Source organism: Bufo bufo, chromosome 7 (genome assembly GCF_905171765.1).
Source record: "Bufo bufo chromosome 7, aBufBuf1.1, whole genome shotgun sequence".
NCBI lineage: Eukaryota > Metazoa > Chordata > Amphibia > Anura > Bufonidae > Bufo > Bufo bufo.
Genome location: NC_053395.1, coordinates 27,236,557 through 27,247,178, shown reverse-complemented (window position 1 = coordinate 27,247,178; position 10,622 = coordinate 27,236,557). Strand labels below are relative to the sequence as shown.

The 10,622-nt window shown below is 48.3% G+C and overlaps 1 protein-coding gene across 3 annotated transcripts in view; it reads left to right on the top strand.

Annotated features, from left to right (window-relative positions):
* Window positions 1–384: 384 nt before the first annotated feature.
* The window catches only part of RAB11FIP3 (RAB11 family interacting protein 3), a 55,730-nt gene continuing 45,492 nt past the window's right edge, over window positions 385–10,622 (top strand). For all 3 annotated transcript variants that reach the window (XM_040441888.1, XM_040441886.1, XM_040441885.1), the window contains exons 1-2: window positions 385–1,901; window positions 1,932–6,123. In XM_040441888.1, the coding sequence (XP_040297822.1) occupies window positions 769–1,901; window positions 1,932–6,123 (5,325 nt within the window). In that variant the 5' untranslated portion in view covers window positions 385–768. The remainder of the gene's footprint in view (window positions 1,902–1,931; window positions 6,124–10,622) is intronic.

Genomic DNA, 10,622 nt, shown 5'->3' with positions numbered 1-10,622 from the left:
TTGATACCCCCTCTCTGCGCTCATCAGCCCCATCCTCCTCTCTTGATACCCCCTCTCTGCGCTCATCACCCCCATCCTCCTGTCTTGATAACCCCCTTTCTGTGCTCATCACCCCCATCCTCCTGTCTTGATACCCCCCCTGCACTCATCACCCCCATCCTCTCTTGATACCCCCTTTTTGTGCTCATCAGCCCCAACCTCCTCTCTTGATACACCCCCCTTGCGCTCATCACCCCCATCCTCCTCTCTTGTCCCCCCCTTGCGCTCATCACCCCCAGCTCTCCGTTCACACATCCCCGGGCTGCTCTCCTCCTCTCCCCGGCCGCCATCCCCTCCTCCTTCCTCCCTCCCCTCGCTCCTCCTTTTTCTCCCAGCCTCCCCATCTCAGTATCCCGCAGTCTATCGGATGGAGGTGCCGCCGGATTCCGCCTCTCACCCGCTGGACGCCCGTACACCCGCCGCCAGGCCCCATCCACCGGCGCTGTGACCGCCCCCCTTGTCTGCCCGGGGCTGGGGGCTCCTATCTGTCGCCATCGCCTTGTGGATCCCGCTGCACCTTGCACTAGCCTGGATTACTACTGCCCTGCTGCAAACACGATGGGCCCCCAGGACAGGTGAGGGCCCCTGGCACAGACACCCTTCTCTTTGCATTGAGACGAGGGGGTTGCATCTGCTGAGGAGCTACTGTTTATTACCGAACATGGAGTATGATGCAGAGGAGCAACTGCTGAGGACATGATGTGCTGAGCCCAAGACACCAAGCTACTGATGAAGATGGAGGGGGACCCTCAAGTGACTGCCTGGGGTGTCATGAGGGGGCAAGCTCTGGACCTCATTGCCCCCCAGCAGGTAGTGGGGGGCTTGTTTCTCATGAACGCGGAGGAGAAGGCTTGCATTGCACTAGAAATCCTGGAGGAGCAGGGTGAGCTCATGTCTGTTCCCCACCCTCTCCTGTCCCAACATGAGGGGGCAGGAGAGGGGCAGCCGCTGGGGGCAGGGCGCTGCCAGCCTCGCCGTGCTACCGCTGAGCCATGGACAGGGGAGGAGGATGGTAGACTCACTCTTTACACTTTGAATTTAGCACCCCCAGACCCTGCACAGAACACCCCTATTTATAAACCCCCCACAGATGACCAGATGCCACCGCTGATCATTGTGCCACCTGAAAATGCCCACCTGCCCCCTTGCCCGCCTCCCTTCAGCCAAGAATCTGAGCAGAATCTTGAAGTGACAGATCCCCCGACGGCTGATTACATCCTAGGTGTCCACTCCTCGCTCTCCCCTGATAGCAAATCTGACCGAGACGCCTGCAATGACTCGCTGGTATCTGCCTTAGGTTCTCATCAGGTTCCTCTGCCCGTCAAGAGTTTGTCCTCCGATCTGGAGCAGAGGCTGCAGATCACAAGCGACGTGCACCAAGGTAGCGCGGTCGCAAATGACCAAATTGACCCCCTGGAGTCATGTCTACCTCTTAAAACTGACCAGCCCTGTTTTGTTGACCTTGACGTAGGACTGTTGCCCCACTTAAGCACCAACCATTCCCTACCCCAGTTAGAACCCAGTTTGGAACAATTGCCCCACTCTGAAACGTTGGTGGACAGGCAGGAGACTGAAAATTTAACCATTGACCAAGATACCCCACCAGAGTCGCCCCAGGGTGACCTCCATTTAGTCCCTGTCCGGTTACCCGAGTCTGAGTCCAATGTGGAACCCTACCCTAAACAGTTGCGCTTGACTGACTCTTTTTTAGACACCCAAATAATTCCCAATCATTCCCTGCCCCAGTTAGAAGCCAGTTTGGAACAATTGTCCGCCTCTGAAACGTTGGTGGACATGCAGGAGACTGAAAATTTTACCACTGACCAAAATTCCCCACCAGAGTCGCCACAGCATGACCCCCATGGACTAAATGGGGGTCATGCTGTGGCGACTCTGGTCGTTCAGTTACTTGAGTCTGAATCCGTTGTGGAACCCTACCCTAAACAGTTTCCCCTGACTGAATCTTTTGTAGACACTCAAATAAATTCATGTTTGGTTCCTGACCCTGATTTGGCCCAGCCTGAATCAGTTTTGGACCCTGAACATTTGCCTCAGCATGAATCAAATTTGGACCCTGACCCTGAACAGTTGCCTTCACCTAAGTCCACTGTGGACAATGAAGAGCTATCTCATCCTGACCCTGATAAAATGCCCCAGTCTGAGTCCCAATTTGACCTAGATCCTGAACAATTGTCCCTCCCTGTGGTCAACAAAGAGTTGTCCCAGTCCATATCCCATTTAGACTGTGGAACTGAGAAGGTGGCACAGTCTGAACCTTATTTTGACCCTGCGACTGACCATTTTCCTCAGTCTAAAACAGAGTCCTGCTTGACCCCTGACCATGACCTCCCTCGTCCTTCTGAGTCCTCTCTCAACCTCTGTGTAGACACAGTGGAGTCTGAATTGTTGCCTTCACCTGAAATATCTGTGACCCCTGACCTGTTACCCCACTCTGTATCCTGTTTGGACGCTAGCACTGACTTGTTGCCCCTCTATGACCAACTTTACAATAGTGAGACCTTAACATATTCCCAACCCCTTCGAGACTGTGAGTCAGACCTATTAGAATATTTTTGCCCAGAGATAACGCAGTCTAGTTTAGAAACCAGTGAATTTTTGGAACTTGATTTGGACCTTTCCGTTGACCATTCACATCACAGTTTAGACTCTGACATTGAAACTTTCAATCTGGCTGAATCCTTCATGGCCCATGATACAGAGCAGTCTGTAGTGTCCTCTTTGGTCCTCACCACTGACCAGTTAACCCAACCCAAATTGTTTCTGGACTCTAACTTACCTGACTTAAACCCTGGACATCTACAGCAGGACTTACCCCATCCTGAGTCCGACAAGGTTCCCAGTAGAGACCCGTTGCCCCACTCTGAATTATCTCTGGACCTGTTGGATCATGATCCGGACCAGTTGCCTTGGTTTGAAGTCTCTATGAGCTCCAATATTGCCCCTTTGCCTTTCTCCATGCACAGTTTGAATGAGGGTGAGTCATCAATGGCTTATGAGGCCGATGAATTGTCCCTTTGTGACCCTTTTCTGGCCCCAAACCATTCAGAGTTTTTAAAATCTGCAACCTGCATTACTGACCGCTTGACTTTAGGTAATACGTATTTGGAGCCAGATGATGGACAGTCATCTACATGTGAATCTTTTTCTGACGTGGTCCATAAAACACTGCCTGGTCCTCTCATGGTTCCCCAATTGGAGAACTTACACCAGTCTGAAGACTCTTTGATGCCTGACAGTGAACATTTGCACCAATCGGATTCTATTTTGGACCTTAAGACCAGCCGATTGACTGAATCCTGCTTGGACAAGTTGCCTAAAGCTGAAAATTCTTTGGACTCTGACCATGTAACTATACCTGCACCTTCTGAGACTCTTGACATTGAGCAGTTGCGAGGACTTGATTCTAATTTGGCTGATAGTGTAGACCTGTTGCAGCTACATGTTTCCTCTATGGTCCCTGTTTCTGACCAGTTGCTACTGGTCAACTCCTATATGGAATTGGATGGTGGCCCTAACTTTGAGTCTTGTTTGCCTATGGATGATGACTTGTTCTTTCTGTCTGAAACTTTTTTGGCTCATGATGTCGACCAGATTCCTGTACTTGATCAATCTAGGTCTCAAGAAACTGACCAGTTACCTTCTTCTGACCCATGTTTGAAGCCAGATGATGACCAGACTCTGACTTTAAGGCCTCTTGTTTATGTCCGATTGCCCCAGCTTGAAACTTGTATGAGCCCAGATAATGACCAGTTGCCCATGTCTGAATGCCCGTTGAGTCCCTGTAATGACGAGTTATCCCAGGTTGAATCGTATTCAGGCCCTAATACTAATCAGTTGATCAAGACCGAATATTGTATGCAGTCTGAAAATATTAGTGACCAGCTTGCTCAATCTGAACCCAGTTTGGGCACTGATGATGACCAATCAACTCTGTTGGAACCCTGTTTGAACCCTAATATTGACCAGTTACCCCAAATGGAATCCCGTTTGTGCCAAGAAAATGAACAGTTACCCCAGTTTGAATGCAATTTGGATCCCGATCATGATAATTTGTCCCAATCTGGTAATTGTTTGAGCTCTGATAGTGGGCAATTATCACATTGTGAGTCCTCATTGTATCACAGTAGCGACCAGTTGGCCCAGACCGAACCTCATTTAGTCCTCAGTGGTGATCTTTTGCCTGAGCTTGGAACCCATTTAGGCCTTAAGAGTGAAGAAGTGTCCTGGTTTGAATCTGAGCACCCATTTTCCCATGAGTCCGACTGCCATCAAGTCTCTGACTCTACTCAACCAAATGTTTTTGAATCGACCAGTAGCCCCAACCAGATCCATCTAGTTGCTTCTTCCCATGCCTTGTTTGAATCCCCTCTTTCTGTAGAAGCTGACCAACTGTCTTTGTCCGAATCCTTTGTGACCCCAAATTTAGATAAGTTACCCTTGGCTGAGTCTACTGTGGTTCCCAACACTAGAGAAATGCCCTTGGAGTTGTTAGAATCCTCTGTGCCACCTACTGCAACACAATTACTGCTGCTCAAACCTAATTCACATAGCACCATGCATTTGCCCCTGTTTGACCAGTTAACTATTTCTGAACCCACTGAGCCACCCACAACACCCCATTTTTATCCATCAGAAACCCCTGGAACCCTCCCCACCACCAATGTGCCCTTGTGTGATTCCTCCTTAACACTGAACACACCGTCTAACACAAATTTGTCCAGTATAACTCCAGAGGAATTCCAGTCTCCTTGGGACTGGACATTAAATTTGCACCCAATGGACTTATCGGAAGTGAGCCTTAACGGTGAGCTTCCACAAAACTCTGCCAAGCAATATGATGAACCTGGGGACAGCTTTTCAATATTTTGCTTAGACACCCCTCCAGACTCTACCGATGTGACACCCAACCTTTCCCTATCAGAGGACCTACTGTCCCTTTGTGATGTTTTTTCAAATTTACAAACTAATGATATAATACACTCACAAAGTGACCAGTCCACCACTAATGGTCTGACAGACTATCCTGCTGAAGGCGACCAATGTTTTAATACCACTTTTCAAAAAGACCTTGAATCAAGTACAACTTTCAAATCCTGTAGCCTTCATAGTGCAAACCCTGCCCTCGACCATGGCTTCCTCAATTCCGAGAGTGACCAGTCAGACTTTTATTTCTTGGATTTATTGTTTGAGCCCTCCAGTGTGTCCCAAGAACCTGAAAGTTTGGCCAGTGAGACACTTCTGCAACCCAACCCAAGGACATATACAGAAGGTGTGGTGGTCTCCACCAGTTCATCTGATCCATCATGGTTGTGCTCCGAATCACAAATTTGCTGGAATGGGTTATCCTTTGTGGAAAAATCCCTTACTAGCAACAGTTTGGACGACTCCTTGTTGTCTCAGTCAGAGTCTACCTTTATCTCAAGCCGGTTTGGTCAGTCTAGCTCAAAGCCAGTCATTGACCTGGATTCCTTAAGTTTAGAGTCGCCCAGTGAAAGTACACAGCTACCTGTGATTGTTGTAACAGATCCTTTTGAGTTTTTGAGTAGCTCGGATGACCACACGGATAACATTTTGTCTTCAAATGCTTTACTGTTGGACATGTCTACATCAACCAAGCTTGAAGTGGATGGTGATCTTCAGGTTGTGGAGGTGCCATCACTTGAGATAGCACCAGAACTGAAGAAGGACAGGTCTGAAGTTTCAGATTGTCTGGACTCCTCTGAATTGTCCTTGTGTGATGGACCTCCTCGGTCAAATCAACCTCAGTCAGATTGTGTTCTTGGGACTATTTTGCCCTCATTTATGTCCACTGGGGAGCTGCCGGGTTCACCATTTGAAGGTATCAAGCGGAGATCACGTGACTCCCAGGATTCAGCCTCTGTCCTCTTGGCGTTTGGGGAGGGTGATCCCTTTTTGGCATTTTCTCTGGACAATGACTCTCCTTGTGCTGGGGACGAGCTGGCCCGTCTTCGAGCAGTATTTGATGCCCTGGATAGAGATAAAGATGGATTTGTGAAAATGGAGGACTTTGTTCAGTTTGCCACCGTTTATGGGGCCGAGCAGGTAAGATGAGATTGTCTTGCTGTAGAAGTAATGTATTTGTATACCTCGAGAATTAGTGGTCATGTATGAACCCCTTACTGAGGCCCCCATAATCTGTTCCATTTGTATTTCGTAGCCATTAGTCCTCTTCCCATCTGGGACATGCATATCACTGGGATATGTCATCAATGTCCGATAGGAGTAAGTCCTACCTCTGGGACCTGCTTCTAGCTCTAGAATGGGCCCCCCAAACTGCAGGAAGAGCAGCCGTGCACCCTCCGGTCTCCACTATAGGAATGGCTTGGCTATTTCCAGTAGTCCCATAGTGGCACAGCTTGCTCTTCATTCCCCGCCATGGGACCTCCGAAAACACCTGCTGTTTTTGCAACTCCCATATCTGTGCATGCCTGATGTGCTCACCTTCACTTCGGAGATGGGTACAGGTTCCTCCTCTGGGAGTCGCTCCTATCCGACATTGATGGCATACCCCTGCCATATGCCACTAATGTACCAGATTGGACAACCAGTGCAGCATCATAGGGGTCTATAATTTTGTAATTTTGGGCTGAGACTTGATGCCGTAATAAGAGCATGTGACCATGATCATCATTAAATATTTTATGTATAACATTTTTTGTTTTTAAATTTCGATGGATTGTATTCCCACCCCGGCCTCCTGTCTGCAGGAACTCGCCCGGTCGGTGGGTTTTGTGTTTCAGCAGTGTGTAGTGTATATGTGTGTGTTTGGTCTTATCAGCTTTTACCATGGAGAACAATGGCGCGAGGAACTCTGTGATGTTTACTCATTACTTACCTTTGTTTGCATATAATGGCGACATTTACTTGATCTTTTCTCTGTGGCTTTCAATGTGCGGTTTTTGTTTGGGTTTTTGGCCCTAAATCCAGATCTGTTGCTCTGTTTCAGACATCTTGCAAATTGCAAAATATATGGTAATGGATGGCGTTTGCTTGCCTTAAGACTTTCTCACCCTACACAGATATGCTAGGGTATTGCTTTAAAGGTCACCTGGCAGCAGGATCAACCCCATTAAGTCTGGCATACTATCTGCCGATTAAAATGATACCTAGCCTGTGAAACTCGGTTGGGGTGTTCCGCAATCCGATTTTCACAAGACAGGTATCCTTTTAATCCAGCAAGATCAACCCTACCAGACAGTGTGCCAGATTTAATAGAGTTGGTCCTGCTGACAGGTGCTTTTAAAATAGCCTTTCCTACCCTTAGCAGGAAGCATGACGATGGCAAGTAACGATTTGTTAAGGTGGACACATTGCGACTTGACATAATGAGACTTTTAGATACTTGGTTGCAAATTTGGCGACTTTACTGTAAGGCCTCATGCACACGACCGTAGTTATGGTCCGCATCCGAGCCGCAGTTTTTGCGGCTCGGATGCGGACCCATTCACTTCAATGGGGCCGCAAAAGATGCAGACAGCACTCCGTGTGCTGTCCGCATCCGTTGCTCCGTTCCGAGGCCCCGCAAAAACAATATAGCATGTCCTATTCTTGTCCGTTTTGCGGACAAGAATAGGCATGTCTACAATGGGCCGCCCGTTCTGCAAATTGCGGAAGGCACACGGGCGGCTTCCGTTTTCAATACCGGAAAACTTTAACGCTAGTGTGAAAGTACCCTAAAAAAACGGATCTCAGACGGAAATAGCTCAAATGGATGACAACTGATGCAACAGGATCTCTTTTTTTACTGGATCCTGTAAAAAAACGTATCCTATGCAGTAAGTGATGCAACAGGATCCGTTTTTTTTTAACAGGATCCTGTGTTTTTAGTTTTTTTTTACTCTCTCTCTCTCTTCTTCTGACTGATCTGAAGAACGGAAAGCTAAACGGTGATGTGAATAATGCACCCTAAGTCACGCACGACACGCGGCAACTCTGGTTGCACAGCATGAAAGTTGCATGTAACAATTGTGAAAATGGTCGGCCGTTGAAAATCCAAGCCTGTCACATGCCACCTTGCTGGCCTATTAATTAATAGCGTGTGACGGTATGTCTGTTTTCGATACATATGGACGCCACAAATTCTGAACTGAACGTCTCGGCAAGATATCGTGATTTATTGATTTTTTTTGCTCACGCAACTTGCTGCTGCATGGCCAGTACCGCCATATAGTCCTTTCCTGTCTAATGATGCTCGACTCCAGCCAAATGGCGCACTTTTTTTTTTTTTTTTGGTTGTCGACTGTGCATGACCAAAGTCGCTCTTCTTTCCTCGTCTTAGCGCATGGCTGAAGATGTCTTGGCACCTGTGGATTTTTTTTTATATATTTTTTTTTTTCCAGTCAGAGTACTGCATTATTATCTCTGGCCCAGTGTTTACATCTACATAGACCTGCACACCCGGCTGTGAACCTGTTCTGCCAGTGCAGCACCGTCCTCCCCTCCCCCCAAAATATGCGAGTCAGCTGCAGAGCCCAGTCGGGTGTTTGGGTAGCGCTCATGGCTGGACACATCCCGAGAAGCAGGTGACCAATGCATCATACCGTTGATTCTGCTATATACTTGTAGTAAAGTCGCCCCACAGTCTATAGGTCAGCCCAACTTTAACCGATGGGGGGTCCTCTGACAAGCTCCCGTCTTTTCTACAACCCTGTTGTCAGCCATGATTGTACAGGTTTAATTTTACATTTTTTTTTACCCAAGATAAGCGGTGCCCCGGATGCACCCGGCAGCCGTTTGTCTCCACCCGTATAGAAATAACTTGCCTTTTGGATGTACGTGAATGTGCACGCCAACGGGTGAGCCGGAGAAGAATGTCTGGACTAGATCTTGAAGTTGTCTTGATGCTCATGCTCCATGGGAGTCGCCCTTTAAGCCCCTAAACTATGTGTGCGAATGTCCCCTCCAGTCTCGCCTGCTTAGTAATCCGTTATCAGCGCTCGGCAAATAATAATTACTTTTCCTTAACACTGCAGATAAAATCATCCCCTCGATGGACTCGGGGTAGTCAGGGGGCTTCCTTTATGATCACCGATGATAGATATAGCGCCGTCCTAGTCTGCGGAGAGGTACAAGGTGACAGCGGAAAGATGTAATTGACAGAACTGACCATGTCATTGTTTGTATTTTTAGTGTCTGTGACCGGATTACGTCTTCAGAGAAAACCTCTGGTCTTCAGGCTTTAAAACCTGTGAAGAAAAGCTAATTATATCGCCGGTTATTTCTGCCGGTGGGAGGAGGGTGGGCTTCCTGCATTCAGGGTGTGCTCCTCTTCTCCTGGCAGATTTCACATCAACGCCCCCTACCAGGCAGAGATTATAGTAAAATGATGGGGATTGTAGTTCCACAGCACCTGGTTATGCTTGAAGGCTACCAGAGCTGGGCTGTGAGGTGACCACTTGTGACCCTACTCCTAGAGAAGAAGGAAAAGGGCGATTGTGTGGCGCTGTATGACCTGTGCGGTAGCCAATAGTGGGCGTCACTAGCCCTGATTGCTTTGGCACCCCTTGAACTAGATCCACGCTCTAGTATCGATTGGGCTTTGCTATTTAGGCAGCCGCCTGGCCATGGCATTTGGGCACCGTAAGGCGGTGTTAATTGGGCGCTGTATGGAGGGCATTGGTCTCCAACCTGTGGCACCTCAGAGGTTGCAGAACCTCAACTCTCAGCGTGCCAGGGCATTGGGAGTTGTAGTTTTACAACAGCTGGAAAGGGACGGGTTGAAGACCACTGCCTGGCTGTCAGAGCACGCTGAGAGTTGTAGTTTTGCAATTCATGGAGAGGCACAGTTTGGAGACACTGTCCACAGGATCTGATGGCGCAGGTCTGACTGCTGGGAGTGTGTGTCCCGTTTCCCCCATATGAGTGTAGCAATAGGATGCGCATGCGCGCCACAGCTCCGTTCATTCTCCATAGCCCTTCCAGAGATGGCGGAGTACAGAGAATGAATGGAGCGGTAGTGCGTATGCTTGACCTGTCGCTCCTCCATTCATTGGGGGAGGGGGCAGTGGGGGTCCGATAACATGGATCCGATACTTATTACCTATCCTGTGAATAGGGCATAAGCTAAACAAGTTGGCACAACCCCTTTGTCTTCTGTCTAGGACATGTTTTGTGCTGTATTCTTGTCTGTACAGGTGAGTTTCGTCATAAGGTGTAAGACGCAAAGCTGACTGATACTAAAATGAACCTTTTGTTCTCGGCGTGACCCGGGCCTGCAATGGGCGACGTCGCCTCTTCTCAGACAGGAGCTTTGGCTTGTGTTATCGACTTTTGTCTCCGCAGAATAGTTTTTGTCATGACAGAATGTGACCCATATAATGTTTTTTTTATGCCTCCCGTCGCCTTTGTGACACCTAACAATGGCGTTCTGTAGTTCAGCGTTACCGGCTGATTTTGCGCCTTAAATAAGAAAAGCTTTATTATTTGGTCTCTGCTTTGTTTTAGTTTTTATCTCCCATTTTGTCATCATGAAGTGGGAGCAATGACAGTAGCAGAAGGGTTTGCTGATTTTGGGGGGAGGCAGTGACCTGTCCACACAATAC